Source organism: Temnothorax curvispinosus, unplaced genomic scaffold, assembly GCF_003070985.1.
Source record: "Temnothorax curvispinosus isolate PA1 unplaced genomic scaffold, ASM307098v1 QBEX01015524.1, whole genome shotgun sequence".
Taxonomy (NCBI): domain Eukaryota; kingdom Metazoa; phylum Arthropoda; class Insecta; order Hymenoptera; family Formicidae; genus Temnothorax; species Temnothorax curvispinosus.
Window position 1 is genome coordinate 728,518 of NW_020225304.1, and position 20,290 is coordinate 748,807.

Below are 20,290 nucleotides of genomic sequence, written 5' to 3' on the forward strand. Positions count from 1 at the left end.
GTGTGTGTGTTACCTTGATCTGAATAAATTAACTTGCAAGTCAAATAAAAAAAATTGACAATGATAAAAATACTTATCAAAATTGCTTTAGAAAATATATAGTTTCTAGAAGGTTATTGTGGAAGAAGTAAAAGCACCCGATATCTCTTCGATACTTGAACGTAATGAAGATAAGAGAAAATGTATATCCGTTTTCGATTCGTACGCATAAATATCGCTAATTGGATTTATGTGTCACTCGAAAGCGTTTCCGCCTTGACTCTTAATGAAACATAAAACGTATGATAAAACGCATACGGTAGATACACGTGTACCGTTTTCTACAACGCGGATTTTACTGCATAATAAGAAAATTATATAGAGCTTAAGTGGCAATGCCATTTTTGGTATTTCAACTGCTCACTTGCGTAATATTTTAAATTGCTTATGTGTAATCTATGTTTTCCTTGATCACTTTTTTTGTGACACTGTGACTCGTTAACATTGGCTTTCATGTACGCGTAACGTTGCATGCATTATGCAAATGCATTGAGCACAAAGTCATAATACAGATCTACTCTAAGCATGGCACCATTCGTGCGTTTTGCTTCGTAATCTAAATGCAAATTAGAGCAAGCAGTATCAATTGGAATTAATGTTAACACACATGAAATAAAAAGAATTAATCCGGAATTTTTGCATTTGTTAAATCATCTTAATAAATAAAAGTGTTTATATAAAATTTGTTAAATATAAAGAAAACTAAAAAACATGATTATAAATATAATTATGATTCGTGGGAAATTATAAAATCCTTGAAGTTTAAAAATTCTATACGGTAATCGATAATTATAGGTAAAATTATATACATAAAAATGATTGTAGGCTGAAACTTCACATATATAGGTGAATGCCCGGCATCAAGTTTCTCAGATTTTGATCCTGTGCGAAAGATTCACGATATCCTTAAACGTGATTATGGCATTAATACACGGCGACAGAGATGAAATTTGCGTGGCTCGGCAAGACGGAAAGGCGCCGCTCATTTTTCTCGTTCAGCTCGGTTGCACACGCGCCGATCATAATTAAGAAGTGATCCCAAGCCGCATCTCTCTATCTCCCTCCTACAAACGCATGCAATTTCTGTATCCTTAAAAACCGTACGTATCCCCATGTAAACACGTTATGTATCGATAGTAGAAAGGATGCAGATACATGCTGAGCGTATGTATACGGATATTATGTAGCGGATCCCATAGATTTACAAAATAGGAACGCTACACACGGAAGAAACCTCTGTGAAAAAAAGAGAAGAAGTCATTATAAATAAAATTTTTAATCCGCATGTGAAATATGCATATGTATATAAAAATACTTTATATTGATGTGATTTATCTGCATTTAGACAAAAATACTATCGGTTAAAAAGAGATTGTATTTCATAACAGCACTCTTTCATTTCTTTTCTCTTTTTTCTTCGTACGAAGATTATATGTACATTATCTCTTACTTATTGCTAATTATAAATTCAAGTTTAATTAGAAGTGTTTTTTTTAGTGTTTTAGATATACAATATCCTTTCATTAATTTAGATTTAATTGAGCCAAACGTCGGAAACAATTGTTATACCGTAGTCTACGTAACTTCCGCAAAAATTTCTGCCATGGGAGCGCGCGGTTTCTCACACAGAATATTCCTTCATCGGCAAGGTGCCAAGAGAAAAGCCGGTGAGATTGTCAGATAGAAATTTAACATGGTATCGCAACGTTTTCTTATTAACCTACTGAACACTGGAACATTGTATACATATACACATGAGCCCTCCGCTACTGTCAGGCATGAATGAATGCAGCGACTTAATTATGAGAGTTAGGGCACACAATCTCGGTCGAGTTGTTTGGCTCGAATATATATGCTAACAGACGATTATCGTTTTTAATTAATGACGTTCATGAATATTACAACCTCCGAACGTTTCACTCGGCGCTCGACGTAGCGGCGCAATATTCATTCATGTTTGCACTACAGCTTGAGAACTTTTCTATATCGAACACAATGTAACAATATACATATATAAAGAGTACACGATTAGTCATCATTAATTAGGGAGACCATATAATCCAGATCTCACAATTGTTTGAAGAACAGATTCATATATATATCGTGTTTAGTCACAGTGAGTATAGCCTTTAGCTACGAATGATATATACGCGCGTAGAACGATATATACGCTCAGTAAAGACAAAAATCTATGTAGCAAAAGCAAGAAAAATTCCTATAAAATAATCGATTAAAGCTTTTTTCGCTATTAAGTTACATTCATATTTTGTGCTGGTTAATAAAAAAGTAATTATTGATATGGAAACCAGACAAACCGATCAATAACTACGGTCAATGCACTGTAAATGTATTTCTATTTTTGTCGATAATAAAAAAAATTTTTTTGTTACAGAGCACACATCGGCAGGTGGACGTTACGGATTTACGCACGTGACAGAAACGACACGGGAAGCTTGAAAGGAGAATATAAAAAAAGAGAGAGGAGAACTAAAGAAAAGGAAGAGCATGACACGAAATAAAAGAAAGCCCTTAAATAGCATCCACGGGGGTGTTGTGAAGCGGGCGCCATAAAGAAAGTCGAAAAACGAGTTGCTGGCGACTCGACATCACCATCTCGCCGGGCGACGATCATTTTTACTGCGGACGGTCTATAAGACATACAGTCGGTCAAAGGTATCGTCATATTTTCGTCGGCTGGTAGAACGCCTATTATAGTCAGAAATATTTAATCGACAAAAAGGTACTTATGACGTTCCAATCATCATTCGTAAAATATCACATAAGTATCTCATATTTGTTACAAACATTATTATATAGCAATATTTCATTTACATTATATCCTTTTTTTCTTGATTTGTTTAACATATTTAAAAGAGTATATATTCCAAGTGTCTAAAAATAATAAGTACAATAGCTACTGATTTTAAATATCCAATTGAAAATATACTGAATTAGTATTTGTTGATTAAAACATAATATTCAGATATAAGAAATATATAATAGAAATATAATAATAATGTATGTATTAATGTCATAATGTTATAACACATTTTGACATTGATACTAAAGTAATAATCACCTCTCAAAAGCAATTAGCATACACGGCGCACTTGACAAGCACGCGCTAACATGGACATCCATCTGCCTGCTCATAAATAACGAGCCGAAATGAATATTTTGCTAGTGTTATTTATTTTGCAGAAGCGTATGGAAATCGCGCGATTTGTGCCAAAAAGCGACAATGACGAATATAAACGTTGACCGCCAAGTCAAAAAAGAAAATGGAAGGAAGAATCGCGAGTTGCCTCGGAGATCGTTAGGCGTACGTTTCTAATTGATGCTAAATAATGTTTTTTTCCCCCCTTCGAGATCCGCGCCAATCCTCCTGTCCGCGCGGGTTTCCTCGAACAGACCTATTACTGTACGACAATATTCGCGTTGGCAATCAGCATGTCGGTGCGAGAGAACAACGGTTACGTTCGCGGGCGCTTCATTATGCGCGGCGTCGACGACGACCACGACCACGAAGACGAAGACGAAGACGTCGCATCGTCGTTGCTCTCGACTCGGCACTAACGAGGAGACTACTCTTTTACCGAGGTACCAACGTCCGCAAGACGTTCCAGACACTGACCAATACCACCATCGAGTTGCTCGACCATCAAGTCAATAACGAAGATCAATAGATCGACACTATTTGCATAAAATACATAATAAACAATTGCGTTTCTTCCAATTATAATTATATATACGATCCCTAAATTAACGATAAATATTTTAATAACAAATTTTGTGTAAATTATATATAATTTCAATACAAAAATATCGAAGAAAAGATCACGATAGGAGTGATCTTTAAATTTTTCCAATTTGAAATTATTATAGCCTCGATATTTTTGATATAATTTTCATCTTAAAATGGTATTTCCGACTAAATCTTTCTTTTTCTGCATATAATTTTTAAACTAATTTCAAGCTACTCTTCTGAAATATCTGAGAAATTTCTTAAACTAGTTTCTTGTCTATTTTGATTACTGCACATCTAAGAAATCCATGTATTTTAAAGTTAAAATGCTTGGTAGCTCAATAAATAGTAAAAAAATCCACGTTAACAGGTTAATCGCTCGTAAAACCGTAAAACTAACATAGGATATCCGGGGATCGACGTCAACGAACGGAAGAATACCGTAGTAACAAACAAACGACGTTCCGTCCGGTTTATTGGGCACTTCTCTCGGCTCTTGTTACCGTCCAGCGGAAATAGTTGCGGAATGCCGTAAGCTCGTCTTCTCTCATGAGAACGAGTGAAACCGTCTCGCGTAAGGCATTCGCAAATAACACGTTCCGAAGGGTTGCGAAGGTTCTGCAAACATTTCAGGCACCGCTCTCTTATCCTGCGCGCCGTAGACCCGCGATACTTCCAGGTCTGAAAAATTTCTCAGTCCTTAACCTTCGCATTCTCTCTGTGCGCGAGCCTTCGCTCGCGCCAGCGCGACCGGGCTTCCATGTCCGAAAAAGATATTACGGGTCCCCCTTGTATACATACCGAGAAGTAATCAAACTTATGTAACACACGAAGCAACGGTAGAAATGTCAAACGACTACGGTTACGCTTACGATACCGATATATGGCTCGGATAAATCCCCGATATAAAATCAAAGTTTATAATGAAATCAACATCACACTCGATTTGATCGAACAAATTTAACCAACCTCGTTTTTCCCTCCCTTCTTCGTTTCACCCATTTATTTTACAAATACAAACGTGACCGAGATCGGTATCTTAATCGATACGATAAATATTCAACGAGCGGCATGATGTAAATCTTTAAAGAACGCACCCTTAACAGCACACCACGCGATTCGTGTGCGCTGAATATGACATCTCTGCGATTGCGGCAATGAGCGAAAAGAGCATTAATTCTGCAACATTTTGCCACCTTAAGGGGGAAGTGGTTCACCGAAGCGTCGCGCGTCATCGCCGCGGCGTGCATCCATTCGGAACCAATGTCATCACGCATCGGTGACGAGACAGTAGCGACGATGAGCCGAGCGACGATAATCATTAGAGCAGCATTCGTTGCGCGAAGGAGGCGGAAAAAGAGAGGGCGGGTAAAGAGGAGCGAAGCGGGGTGAGGTGAACGTCGGACCCCACCGCGCCGAGTCGGGCCGGTCGGGCGGTAAACCGACGCGCCGGCCGGCGAGACAAGTGGTGGAAATGAATATTGTGCGCGGGCGAGGCATACGAAGAAAGAACGTGGTGGAGAGAAAGAACGGCGGACGGGTCCGCGTCGCGCTTGAATCTATGCGGATGTCGGGAGGGAGCGAGAGACACTAGGAGGAATGGAGAACGAGCGGACCAAAGGGCAGGGAAGAGGGAGCAGGGACTCCGAGAGAAAACGAGAAAGATAGAGAGGAAGAGGGGCGCGCGAGTGCGAGAAAGAGGCGAACGACGCGACGGTGTGGGCCTTGTACGACAGAAGGAACCACTCTCGAAGGAGCGACGAGGACTGGAGGACGAGCGACGTCGCGAGCGCGCCGCGGTACGAGAGAGGAGAGAGCGAAGTGGTCGGACGAAGAGGGGTGGCCGATTACCTGTGTAGGAGAACAGGGGGGACGCGACGGGGACCGAAGCCCGGCGCATGCGCGGCGGGCGTGGGAACGCGCGCTTATGCCCAGACAATCCCTCGTCCTCTCTCTCGCGCCGTTGCCCCCCTCTATTTTCGTCTCGCTCGATCCACAAGTCGCCCGTTCCCTCGCCCGTTCGAGGGGGCAACGCCGATCTTTCCTTCTTCCACCACGTTGTCCCTCTCGTTCTCGCTCTCGCTATCGAAGGGGGCCCGCTGCCCGCTCTCTCCCTCTCTATCGCTGTAGGGACGCACCGGCGAGCCTCGCCGATCACGGCCGAGTGCGCACGATCCAAGGCCCCGCGGGCGCGCGTTGTTATTCGTTCAGGGGTGCTCAGTATCTGGGTGATCGCCAATGCAAATAAAGATAATACTTGGCGTATGATAATGTCGCGTAATTACTCGGCATACCGAATATAATTGCGCCGGCTTTTCTAGCGCTTCAATTATGCTACGGCCGTCGCGGCCGCTGCCAGGGTGACTCTCGTATCCTGACAGACGACAGTAAAATACACGCATGTGTTTCTGTACTTCCTGTTAATGAGAGATATAATTTAATATATGAACAGTCTTCTTTATTATCGTAACATATACTACATATACATATAGTAAAATCTCATTTTAAACTTCCGAAAATGTTGCAAGAGACAAAATAAAATATTACAAATAAAATAAAATGATATGATATTCGAAATACTTGTATTTAAATAATCGCGTATGGACATCCGTAAAGTCCTCGCTTATGTAATAATTTTTATAAAAGTATACCAATTTATTATTATTCAACATTTTAATTAAATTCTTAATTTAAAGCATTGAAAGCATTAAAAGTTGTTTTGAAAATTATCTTTTCTCAGGCGTGCATTCGTGCGACTAACAAAAGTACACGCAAACCGGATGTTTTGAAGATGGCGAACGATTTACAGGTAGGTCCCGTCCGCGGGAAATCTCGCAGTCGATCGACACGCGCGATAGATCATTTGGCGCAGCCCCGCATTTGTACCATCGGCGTCGCGTCGTTTGCGCACGGGTAAATTGTACAACGCGTGCTGCGACGACCGCGCGACACGCGCGTGTCTCGCGGCACACGGACACGCGGGGCTAACGCGTACGAAGCTCTACGCCCGCCGGTGCATGCTAATGCATAACGGCGCACGCTCGGCGGGGCGCTCGGAGCGAAGAAAAAGAAAAGGACACGTATTTTGACAGCGCGCTGTAACCTTCGTCATCCGCCGTCGATTCCTTCTCTTTGGGCCTCGCGCGCGCGCGCGCGCGCGCGGTCGAGACTACATAGAACAAAGAATATCGCCCTTTGCCCTTTCGACCGCGCTGGGTCCTCTCCTCCGAAGTTCACGGTCGCGAATGACACGGGCGAAAACGGCGCATCATCGCCGATGCGTCGCCGTGCGCGCGAGTAGTTTAAATCAGAAGATTATTCGGACATCGAACTCGACCGAACCATCCGTCGCAATTTTCCATCAAACTATATAGGAATGTCATACGTGCATACATATAGGTACTGATTATTATAAAATAATTCAACATTAAAATAATTCTAAAATAATAATAGTTAAATGATAATAAATTATAATTTATTTAATTTATAATTATACTTGATCTGCTTTTATCTGTCCTTCCTAGTTGTTTTGCAAGCACGAGTCTGACTTTAGTTTAGGTATTAAAATAATTCTTATTTGAAATTCGGAACATTTCATAGCATTTTTACGTTTAGATTAACTGTTTTCTGTGGCTTTACGCATCGCTCCCGGCGTTTACGTGGACCGCGTAAAAATAAACGCGTCCAAAAAAAGGGGGAGATCACGAAAATGGCGTATTCGCGAGCCACAAGAAACGAGGTAGATTATTCTCCTGATTAGTTCCGCGATTTGCTACCACGCTGTACCCCGTTCAATAGAGCACCCAGGGGGAACGGATTAACTTTTTATCGTTCCGATATAAGAGTAATCTCACCAGGAGTTCCGCGGTGACTCTTTCATGCATTCCTCGGCCGGCGAAAAAGTCGATGAGGAATGACGTTACTGTGTCCGTAATCTACGTAAATCGCGCACCGCCACGGCAGACCGATAACTTCCCAGCGAGCGAACGTAAAGCATTTCTCTCTTTCTTTCCACGCCGGTAGAACAGATGGCAATGATTACTACTAATGACAGCCATCAATTCACGGCGTATTCGTGCGGCCAGAAGCCACCGTAATGCACGAGTGTGCCCGCGTGCAGTGTGCGTGGCTGCGAGAGACCAGCTTGGCGACATTAAATACCGACGGAAATGGCATTCAACGGGCAATTTCGGCGACTAATAAAGAAAGTAAACGCTGGTACCTCGAAAATAAAAGAATGGCAAGAATTAACAGAATTGGAGCGTAAACGCTCTTCTGTTCGTTTGTCGAAAAAATGTGTTTTGCACAAAATGCATTTTGTCGATTACAGGCCTTATATTTGGTTACGAATGTATTTCCGCTTGGTGTATAAAGAGTGATTGTGGCTTAACTCAAGAAAGATATAATGGTTCTCGAATTAAAATAACCAATACCATTTGCTTACACAAAAGAACATAAATATCTTACATCATATGTAGCATTCTTCTTTTTCATTTATAAATTGTGAATCAGTTGCTTCATTTGCACGTGGCATTGAAATATTTCAATGGTTATATATATCCTTCGATAAGAAAAAATCGAAAGTAAAGTGAATAGAAAGTTAATTGAAGTACAAATTGGCGTTAATGCTACATATATCGATACCCTATTCTCCCCGGAAATTACGATTAATAGCTTTGAACGATCTGAACTAGTATACAGTAATTAATATCTCGGGCTTACACGAGCGCTTGTACGGAAACGTGGCTCTCCCCGAGAGACTGAAATTATTTGTACGGGATTTACGTTGAAGTAATCACACTCCGAGTAATGAACGCGCTGATACGAGAATCGAGCGACCACCCTTTTTGCGGCCGCTCGGGATTTAGGATATATTTATAAGAGGATCGTCAGCGATATGTTCACAATGGCAACCCTTGCGAGCCCAAGGGTCGTTGCATATCGCCATCCATCATCACGCATATGTTGCTCCCTTCGATCAACCCTTAAGGGGTGAGGTGAAAAATTTCGCGGGTTAATGGTTAACAGCTGTGCCCAACCGAAAACCCGCTCCTTCCGCTTTCAATTCCAAAAAAATTAAATATTTCCAAAAACTTCAACAATTAATATCTATAAAACTAAAATTCCTTCTTACTTAAGATAGATACTTAAATATTATGTAAAATATTAGAAAAAATCGAAACAATTGTGACAATAAAATAGTAACTTTACTATTTAATTAGTATTTTACTTATTATATAAACAGCTTTCTTACGGCATATATTATTAAAGTATATATTCAAATATCGTATTAAATATTGAAATTACTCCTTTTAAAAAGGAAACACCTTTACTGAAATAGTTGTATAAAAAGAGAATTAGAAAAATATTCGCGAACAAATGACTATAAAATTAAAATTAGTATTATAACGAGATATTTTATCGAAAACTGGATTTATTCTACCTGAAAATACAATAATTCTTATATAGGTAACGGTAGAAATCGAAAAATAATATTGATTTTCAATAGTAACCCATTCGACGATAAATGTTCGGCTTAAATTCGACAGGCATGCGGGAGCCACGTGTTCCGCCACGTGACTTGTCCACACTTGATGCTTCGATATACACGCGCGAACGCGCCCACAAAGAGATGCTGCACGTTGCGTTTACTGAAATCCGCATGTAAGTTTTGGCCGCGGGGGTTCACGCGTGTGAGTGTACCTTGCAACATAAACGCATAACGCACGCGTGTGAAAGCCGCGAAAATGACGAGGGGTTGTCTTTATGCAGGATCCTTTATTCTGTTGGGGTAGCTCTAACTCGCCATATTGTCAAGTGGAATTGTTCAAATTTGTTATCATATTGGATTGTGGTTTACTTTACAAAGTTTGAAAAGTCTGTAATAATAATACAAAAAAATAATATCGTCGGCGTTATAAAGTTATTATTTTAACTTAATTTGATAACTTACTGGTCTAGACAATTCTAATATTCTTTTTCGTTTTGCACATCGATTATGTAACAACTACCATAATAAAAGTATTAGGTTCAAAAGTTAATTAGTTAAAAAGATGTAATAAGTTTTGTGCTAAATATGTCTTCCTAAATTCCAACTTGCATTTTACGAGACCAGTGCCTCACGTTAAACAAACCGGAATCCCGAAAGCCTGACGGGTTCATTTAGCGCGTTGAGAATGCAAACCAATGATGACCTTATGCGAATCGAGAACGGTTTTCAGTTTCAACATATCCAAGAAATTTATTTTTAGTACGCCTGCGAGTTTTTTACGTTCGTCCCGTCGTCGACCAATTAAGAGCCATTTATATAGCTGATTTCTTCTCCGCGATTGCCAACCGTTCGACGCATAAATACGCGGAGGGATGAGAGCTCGAGGCTTCGGCGCTAATAACGTGTATATTTCGCTTTCCTTTTTGTTTCCAGACTTGCGCGCAGGTCCCATTAAATCGAACCCCAAAGTGCGTCGGATTGTAGTCCGCATTACGTCGGCTGCTTCTCTAATTAATAATTAACATATTCTCTTTCTTTACAGGTGACAGGAGTCTTGAAATACTCTTACAAGTTTGGTTCACCGTGCCGTAAAAGCCGAATGCGCTGTAAAGCCGTTACGTTCGTGGTATATCAAAATAATTTAAGATTTGCTGCCTGCGGTTTTCTATTTAAGTAGTGAAACAAACTTCGTGGCGACGATAATAGAAAATCGCGGCGTGAAAAAGACCAAACATCTCTAAAATTTCTTACAATTATTTCTGCGTACGGGAATGATTAGACAGAACGGTTCTGTCGTAATAACATTTATCGCGCGCTCGCACAAATTGCACTCGTGTTAACGCCACGCGAGATCAAATGCCACAACGAGGATCGGATGAAACAAGAGTACAAAATATAACCGAGATCGTGGAGCGCGAAATCTGTTCAGGCTCTGGACACGAAGGTCGCCGGGGCATAACGGTATTAATCCGAGGGTTGCAATTAATTTTGATACCGCGAGCGTTGCAGTAGTACGGCACGTCACCGCGCCGCGTGCGCCTCCGTATCTTAGATTACGCGAAATGAGATAGCCGCGGCACATGCGGACCCGCATCTGTAACGAGTTCAAGAAATATTGCGGTACATGGTGCATTCTTTTTCCAAATGCGTATAGATGGTACGTCGATATGCGATCGTACGTGTCGTCACGCTCGTATGCGCATGTAATTGTACGCATGCCGTGCAAAGCTTTATTGATGACCTCTGCGGCGCATTATACAAACGTCTCAAAAAAAGTCTCGAGCAATTAATCTATTAATAACTAATTTTTCGGATAATTTAGAATCGACTTTATCTGGATTAAAATGTCTCGATCAAGTCAGTTACAAGTCATAAAAAGAGTGAAGTGGAAAATGTTATATATAGATATAAAAGAAAAATGGAATATGTATCAGTTATTTGTGAACTTCGTGCAATTTATTTACGCAAAATATAATAGATATAAATCATATAAAATTTAAGCAGTCTGTTGATGACAAATTGCGGAAAGAGCAACTTGACTGCTTTCCGTCCAGCTCGAGAATGCAAATCATAATTATTGTTACCAGTGATATCGTAAGAAAATTCGAATGTTTCAATTACACTAGATGGTTAACGACAATAAACAAAACTATATGCAGCTGCAAAAATCGGGTATGATTCCGCGTCATGTTTAAATACACTGCAGACAAGAGCTGAATAATGTAAGAACGTCAGGTGAACAATTTCAAAACGATAATTTTAACAATAAGATGCAATAAATTCAATAATGAAGTAATTCTTTAAGTCATGATGGATGAATATATAAGATGATAATATATAAAAAATATAAAATATATAGATAATAATATTCAAAACAAAAAATATAAACTAATAATTTTTTGTACCTACATAAAATTAATTAAAGTGCATGAAAATTTTCACATTATTTTTCTAAAAAAAAAAAGGAGTCGATAATGATTGCTATCGCAAAAGAAAAAAATGTTTTACGAGTTTTTATTTCTTATTTAAAGCATCTGAAGAACAACGTCTAAGTCTCAGAATAATGATAAATGTTCTCGAGTTCGCGCCACTGTTTACAGAAAGTCCGACTGTATATGTATGTGTGTGTACGTGAAACAAGGGAACCACCGTCAAGTATCAAGGGATCACGGAGGCGTCGAGCTGACTGATACAAAAGTGAAACCTACGACGACCGGGAGAGAGATAAAGGTAATTTAGATGCGTCGCCGGGTCACGACTGCCGACTATTACCGCTATTACCGGATCCCGACCCATCTCGTTTCATCCCGTTCCGTATCGTCCCACGCCATTCTGTTGGTATTACGTTCCGTCGATGCGAGTCTAAGCGTCATTTTGCGCGCGATCAAATCGTGGCAGATTGCAATTGTAGACACATTGATTTCTGTGCGAAGAAAATGCTCGAGCGAACCTCGTTCGAACGACAACGTCATAACAAACGTAAACGAAATTTCTGCCACGTGAATTTACGCACAATGCGTGAAACTGAAGATGTCATTATTGCAAACCTGCGCGCATTTCTGTCAAAGCGTGCAGAACTCGATTCGTCAAGCGAGCAAACGACCAAGCAACTGTCTGCAATTTCTTGCATGACGACATTACGCTCGTCGTATTAAAATAAAAAATTTAAATATTACATATTAATTATTATTATTAATAATATGACAATTAAATAATAATAAAGTACTTATATACATATTTATATAATAAAATATAAAATAATAAAAATAAAAATTAATAAAAAAATAAAATAATATAATATAAATATCATATTTAATAAAATTAAATAATTTAATAGATTGTAAAGACAGCGATGTAAATGGTTAATAATAAAATAGATAAAAAATAAATTCGATTTATTTATACTTCTTGTGTGTATCGGAAATTATTAAATTTTATTTCTATAATTTTAAATGTTTTTGAAATTAAATGAACATATAAATTATGATAATTAATGTAAAATAATAATTATATGAATATTTTATTATAACAGAAATATTTTAGTCAATTGTAATAATACATAATTTTTTATCTAACTTTAATTTATTCTTAATTAATAATATTGTGTAATTAAAATATATTTAATGCTAAATGTTTAACACTAGAGAACTTCAATGACTGAATTATTTGTAATCTGTCAATTACATATCAATATCATTTACAAATTATTTAAAATAAATTGATAAAATTTAATAATATTCATACCTTTAAAGGTTGATGGAAGTTGACAAGAAATATATTACTGAATTACTAAATCCTAAACGCAAATACAATATATATAATATAATGTTGATATAAATTTGTATTATATATGTATATATTTTTTTTTTGCACTTTAAATGGTAGCGCTTGACAGCGACCGTCCATTCGCACAGATTCCCCGTGTTGGACACTAAAGTATTGATCAGAAATCATGCTCACCACGTTCATTATCCCGTATTTTGAGAGGGCGATCGACGGAGAAGCGGCATGCTAATTTTCCAATTATCCATGACGACCGTGAGCCCTTCGGCGCTCACGTAGTAGACGTCGATCGTTTCGATCTGGCGTGAGAGTGCAACGATGGAAAGCAACAAGCCAGTTTGTCACAAAGAGACAAAATGCGAACGCTAATCAAGATCAGCATCGGTCATTTACATGCAACTACTGTATATTAGCAAAGATCAGACGATACTCTTGTTTGAATTTTTAAGACAACCGAAAAAATTCAATAAAAAATACTGCTCCGTTGATTAAAATTTTATTTTTTATTATAAACGTAAAAAAAAATAAATTATATAAGTTGTAGAAATAAATAAAATGATCATAACAACGTTTTAATCAAGATTTCTAAAAATTTCTTTAAAAATACGTAAAGTTCACGTGTGTAATAACTGAATCATTATTTATATGTAATCCAAATAAAAAATTAAAAATAAATATTATTTTACAATAAATTACTTATAAAAGAATTGGTAGTTCAGGTATTCTACGAACGCGATATTTTACGATGAGTATAGACGACCAATACTGATCGAGTAAGAGATAACACAAGTAGATTCCTTAGCTACGCGCGTGCGCGCGAGTAAATAGTTCCACGCGTGCGTAAGCGCGTACGTGGCACGAAGTCGAAAAAGTCTAGCTAGACAGCTAGAAGATTCGCTCACGAAACAACGATATTTTATTATACCGATGAACGTTTTATGACAGTCCTCAGCGCGCATTAAAGTTATGCTACGTCGACCATTCTGAGAATTGTGAAACAGATAGATGTTGTCGGTTGTGCGATTTGGATCGTAATGTTTGCATCCCTAGACGACGACGAGCGACTTTACTGCCAAGGGCAATAAATGTACGTCGATGATATAATTAGCTAATAAAATGCTAATTTATGCAGAAGAAAGTAATTTAAAATTATATAATTATAAATTATATTATTATATCTAATTAAACAGAGTATATGTCTTGATAGTAAAACTATATATCTTTTGATATAGTATTGTATGAAAATGCATTTAAAAAAATTTAAAGTTTAATTTCTTAACAGACTCGATGAATTCTTCTTTAAATATCTGTAAACATCTCTTCTATTGTACTTATTTGTTTTTATCGGAACAGACAAAATCAGTATATAAAACAATTCTATCATCACATGCCACTATCTGGTAAAAACTAAAAAAAAATTAACCTTGTAGAAGATTAGAATATTTTAAAAGGACGCCACGATTTTCTAACGCTAACTTTTCCGGAGTTTGCGTGATTGCGCGTCGTGGAAGTTGCGACTTCCAGTTCTCCGTGCCTTTCTTCTCTTCATCCTCTTTCCTCTTTCCTCTTCTTTTTCACGGTTTCTCATCCTTTTCGCGTGGGAGGCGGCGAAACGTCCGGTTCTCTCGCCTCCTCCTTGTCTTTTCCTCTCGCCCCGTCATACCCCTCGAGCCCCCCTTGGTATCTCTCTTTATCCCCCCCTTCTTGGACCCGGTACCCGGTCGTCGATCGCCAACTCGGCGTGTAAAGGTGCGTTTTAGTTTACTACGCGAGCACCGACGAACGAATCGATTCGTTGTATAAATACGATTGATTGAAAGAAAATGAATCTCACATCAACGAATAAATGTGAATAATATTAAGATTTTTTTTCCTTTAACTTTCTTTAATTTCTCTACTGCGTGCATTTTCGGAAAAATTCAATATCAAATGGTTCTTTCTAACTTGCATATTTCAATATCCAATTCTAATTTTTTCTATACCATTATTGTAGTTATTATTACGAAATATATGTAATTTTTTAATATAGTCTGCATACCTATTAATTCAATATCCAAAAGTGGTTACTTATAGCGATTGACCAAAATGTATAGAACGTAAAGAAATCAATCAAAATAAAAGAATTCGTTTACGCAATAATACAAACGTTACTGTCATATGCCGGTGCCTGTGTACACATGTGTGTATGATATGTTTATATGTGTGTGTAGTACGAATATATCTTAAAAAACTTGATCATCTCCGATCGAAGCAATCGTTTCACGCGCAATTACATGACACGCATGCCAAACGATATGTATACAAGCTAAGAGGAGCAGAAACGATTCGTAATTATAATAATTATAATAATAGAAGTGATAGAGCTGGTTACTTACTTGCAATGTGACTCATCGCGCGGCGACGACACGCAAAGTCCTCCGTTTTTGCAAGGGCTCGGTGAACACGACACGAAACCTGTAACAGCAACAAGAATCTCAGTTATTTTATGTATGCAATAATAAAATATTAAATAGCGGGTACAATATGATAAATGTAATATATGCACACAATATAACATACTATATAATGAATATACATATACGTATAATATGTGTAAATATATCAATTTGAGAATGATATCGGTAAATACTGCATAAATGATTGGAGCTTTATTTAAAGACCCTCCCCGCTAATATTGCGTTTGATATAACAAGTCTTAATGAAAAACTTCAAGACTTTTTATGCGATTCACGAACGACTAAACGAACGCGAAATCTCGCTTATCGAAACCTCATTGCAATTAGAATGCATCTCGAAACCACGAAGAAAGAGAGTCCAGCGAGTTCGAAGGGAACCTTTGACATACCGTGCAAATTGAACTTTCGTGTAGGACCCGACGAAGAAGACGGAGATAAAAGGCCAAGGAGGCGAGACGAAAGAGAGGGAAGAGCTAGGGGGAACGCAAAACGTCTCGTATTCCAGGAGTACTTTTAAGAAAGGGAGAATATTGGTGGCTCTCTCTCTCTTTCTCTCTCTCTCTCTCTCTCTCTCTCTCTCTCTCTCTCTCTCTCTCTCTCTCTCTCTCGGTATAAACGCTACCAAGGAGGAAGGCACTCGGCGGCAAAACCATTCCTCGCCGTCCTGCTTAACCATTGCTGCAACTTCGATTCGAATAATTTCACACGCACTCGTACATACGTGCAGCGTACATTCGGCGAAAGAGTTAAAAGCGACGTCATCAAATTTCGCGATTCACCAAAAACTCCGACTGTCCGACAGAGGTAACGCCCTGCGATTATTGGAATTTATTCGACGCGCCTTCGATACTTGGCGCGTAAATTCGTTCTTATTGCGACGCGTACGTTTTGTCCGAGTAGTCGGCGGTGACACGCAGTAAAAGCGTTTTACGACCACGGAGGTGAAATTTTTATCCTTCCCATAAAATTTAATATCGAGCCGTCGGTGACGCCGCGCTTTCGCGTGTCGCGCGTAAGAAGCGCTAAAAGAGAAGGGCTAAATCGCTCGTGCGGAAAAGCGCGCGTTTAAGAGCTCGATTAACGTGACCGGCGTGGCACATAAAGCACTATGAACAACTAATGTACGCATGCCCCAGCGCCGGTATAATAACAACGCAGCAAATAACCGCTTAGCGTAGACGAGCAGCGAGAGACGCGGAGAGAGTGGAAGCCTCGTGTACTTATGTTTTATCAGAGTACACCACAACGGAGGGCCGCGTCATTTATGTTGGTCCCCCTCCCTCCTCTCTCCTCGATCGTGTCGTCATACAAGGGACTCTCAACTTCCTGCAAGAATTACCTTCGCATAAATTTGCAAATTTTTTTAATTATACCTAGTCTCGTATCGATGCTCCAATTTCATTTTATTTATTTATGAACAAATCCATTTTTCATCCAATCGTCCTAAAAAGCTACAGCTTATTGGAATAGTTGTATGAAAAATGTGTTCCCCCACTGTCGTAAATATTCATCTAATTCGATATCCACATCCATCACGCTATGCCAAACTGCCAAGGAAGGATTATCAATGGGGTAAAGCCCATGTGACGTAATGAGCACGAGACTTCATGAAGTCGCGTGGGATGCAGAAAGCCGTCTTAACGTTTGAAAATGTCAGTAATGGCACACATTATTCGATCATCACCTCGCTCTCACACGCGACACGTTGTAGCTGTGCGGTTCCGGCACGACCCGAATTCATATAATTTGCCATGGAATGACAAATTTAAAAAGATTTGCCATGGAATTTTAAAAAGATTTTACAATGTTTATAAATCCGTTAAATAGTTCATATTCCTCCCAAAAAATACTTTATACAACAATATAAAAATAATATAGAAGAGCATTCGTTTTATAGAAAATATCTTCGTCTTATAGGTATGTAAATATCTTCTTTTAATCTGCATGAGATGAAGCACGAAAATATTCAAAATAGGGAGAAAGCTCCGTAATTTTTTTCAATTTCTTGCTTATAGTTTAGCAGTTTAGATTATAACGCTCGTCGAAATTACGAGTGGTCGTTGGCCTGTCAGGGCCATCGGGACAATTCAATCTCTTTGGCGGGGCTCGACACGTCGCGACGAAGCGGAGCTCGAGTGACGCGCGCAATGAAGTCGACCAGCTGTCAACGTCGTCGCGACGACAACGAGAGCGAAGACAATCGGTTGGGCGACCGACGCGTCGCATCGCTCGCGACCAAGACGGATGAGATCAGTTAAACCAAACTGGCTTCGTGACAAATCCTCTGTTTCCTCTGTCGCTTCGCGGCTTCGTTCTCCGCTCTCGTCGACGCACTTGCGTGTACGCATGCTCGCGCTCTCTTTCGTGACACGCTCGTCCGTAATTCGTTTTATACGTGGGACGAGCAAACCGTCTCGCTCCTTTTCGGTATGATTTGTCAGGATTTCCGGCTGCCGACACGCGCGATTAACTATCGCAGTCAGTGCTAATCGAGAGGAACGGTCGTGTTCGGCCGGAGAAATTGAGGCACAACCATTGCGTCACCTATTGTTGCGGTCGTGCGGTAATAGATTCCTCGCACTTGGTCGTTCTTCGTTATACTGTTATTGGTCGAAATGGAAGATGTATTAACCTTGCGTGATTTTTGTGTCAAGGTTGTTTACCAAGAAAGTCGGTGGATGCGACTGTTACGCCGTAAAAGATAGATACTACACTCTCTACTGCTCCGTTTTCGTAAAAAGTTTCTATTATAATTTTTCATCAAAATAAGCAGAAGTTTAAAAAATGTCTACATACACGTGTAATCTATTTCTTCGTCCAATATAGAATTCGAAATAAGAAAAGAGAGCATAAACGAATGATGAGAAAAATTGTTTGCATAAAACGAATATTCAATTATGGTGGTTGCGTAATCGCCACGGTATTTTCACTTTCAACCTCCGGTGAATTTTGTGTGTAACAGCTGTACCATCACGTGTGCTCGCACAATAATCTGCATTATTCCAAGGAAAAATGAGTTTAATTGTTTCAATTCCAGGGTAAATTACCGCCGCGGTAGAAAGCCACCGTTGAATTACGCCTTCCTTCCTGCTCTCGTCCGCAAAATTAATTCGCGCTAGCGCTAATAATGGAACCTCCGTGCAATTTGTCACAAATGCGGAGAAACTAGAGTTGCGTCATTTGGTATACATATATAAAAATTTTATCTGTTTCAATAAATAATCTAAATTTACCTTTACATGATTAAAAAGAAAATTTTAACATCTTTCCTCAAATTTCTGATTTTTCTAATTTACGCATATAAATGATACTGACAAAATTAAATTATAATTAAATAACTAAATCAAAATTAAAATAAACTTTATTTTATATATCAAAAGTTTTTCATACTCTTTCTTCTTCTCTCTTTCGTTTTTCGCATTTCTCTCTCAATCAATTAAATTAACATATCATTTCCATTTTCTTCTTTCAATATTATATAAAACAGCTATCGCTCACGCCATTGCGATCTTCGATATCTGAAGAATCCGTGATACGCTTCGCGAGAGCGAACAATAACGAGGAGCGAGGAATAATACGAGCTCGATATAGGACGGACTCTTGCAGGGTCGCGCGATAAAGCGCGATAATGAACGGCGCGGCGCAATCCGAGATTAGAATCGACTGCACATTGCACACGCGGGTGCGTGCCATCACGCGTGTCGTTGGAATTGCATGTAGTTATCCCCGCGATACGTTACCGGGGTCGTGTTAAATCGGCGGTGAGACGGCGCGCGGCGGTATTTTGCATCGTGTTGCATGCGCACCGCACCTCGGTATCGAACGAGCAAAACCATGCGTCGCGCGCTTACGTAAAACCCGATGTTCCAGCCGGTATGGAGACGTAAATGTTATGCATTTACGGGACACACGCCGTCACGGCAACGATGCACAATCCACGACGACCTCTTTCTCTCTTTCCACGTGTTTCCCGCAGGATGAACGATCGCCCGATGCACTTGGCCGCGGTTTCCGCATACGCTATATACGTGTGCAACGAGCCCGATATCATAAATCTGACAGAGGACAAGATTATATTTTTGCTGATGCCGGAAATTTATTAGCCTTGCGGTCTATCAATTTTTAAGAATAAACACGGTAATGCAGGATCACACAATTAAAATAAATTTATAGTAGAAGTTATATGTATATATATTGTATATTCTAATTTTACTGAAATTTATTACCAAACTGCACTGCGACACAATATTATAAAATTGTCAGGAGACAGTTAACTGCAGGAAAATGATATCAATGGTAATGTTCTACTTTATTTTAAAAAATGCAAATAAACAGTTACAAATAATTTCTTATTTCCAGATAATATGATAATCCGATACGTTGTGCAATTCTGTTTTTTTAATAATTAATTTATTTCTTGATATGATATTGATTGCAGTTCTGCGTATTATTCCCGTTATTTGATTTCGATCCAGATATTAATTGGACTAAGAGCACATTGCAAGCGGAACGATTTTTGAAACACTATTAAATAGATAATTGAAGTCTCCCATCTAATGTCGTACGTATTATGCTCGACGGTGTCAATGCCATGGGGATATAGTACGGCAAAGCTCTCTCTCTCTCTCTCTCTCTCTCTCTCTCTCTCTCTCTCTCGAATTAAAACGAGTATTTCTCTCCTGCCCTTTACTCGCGCACGTATGTCCCTCCCTTCCCTCCTTACTCTTAAGAGAACAGACTTCGAACCGAAGAGATATATGTACTCTCAATCAGCGT

General features: G+C 39.2%; 1 protein-coding gene across 1 annotated transcript in view; it reads right to left on the reverse strand.

The window, feature by feature from the left end:
- Positions 1-20,290, reverse strand: part of LOC112465792 (neurogenic locus Notch protein) — a 240,167-nt gene that overhangs the window by 185,499 nt on the left and 34,378 nt on the right. Inside the window, exon 2 of the mRNA XM_025033518.1 lies at positions 15,434-15,512. Within this exon, the coding sequence (XP_024889286.1) occupies positions 15,434-15,512 (79 nt within the window). The remainder of the gene's footprint in view (positions 1-15,433; positions 15,513-20,290) is intronic.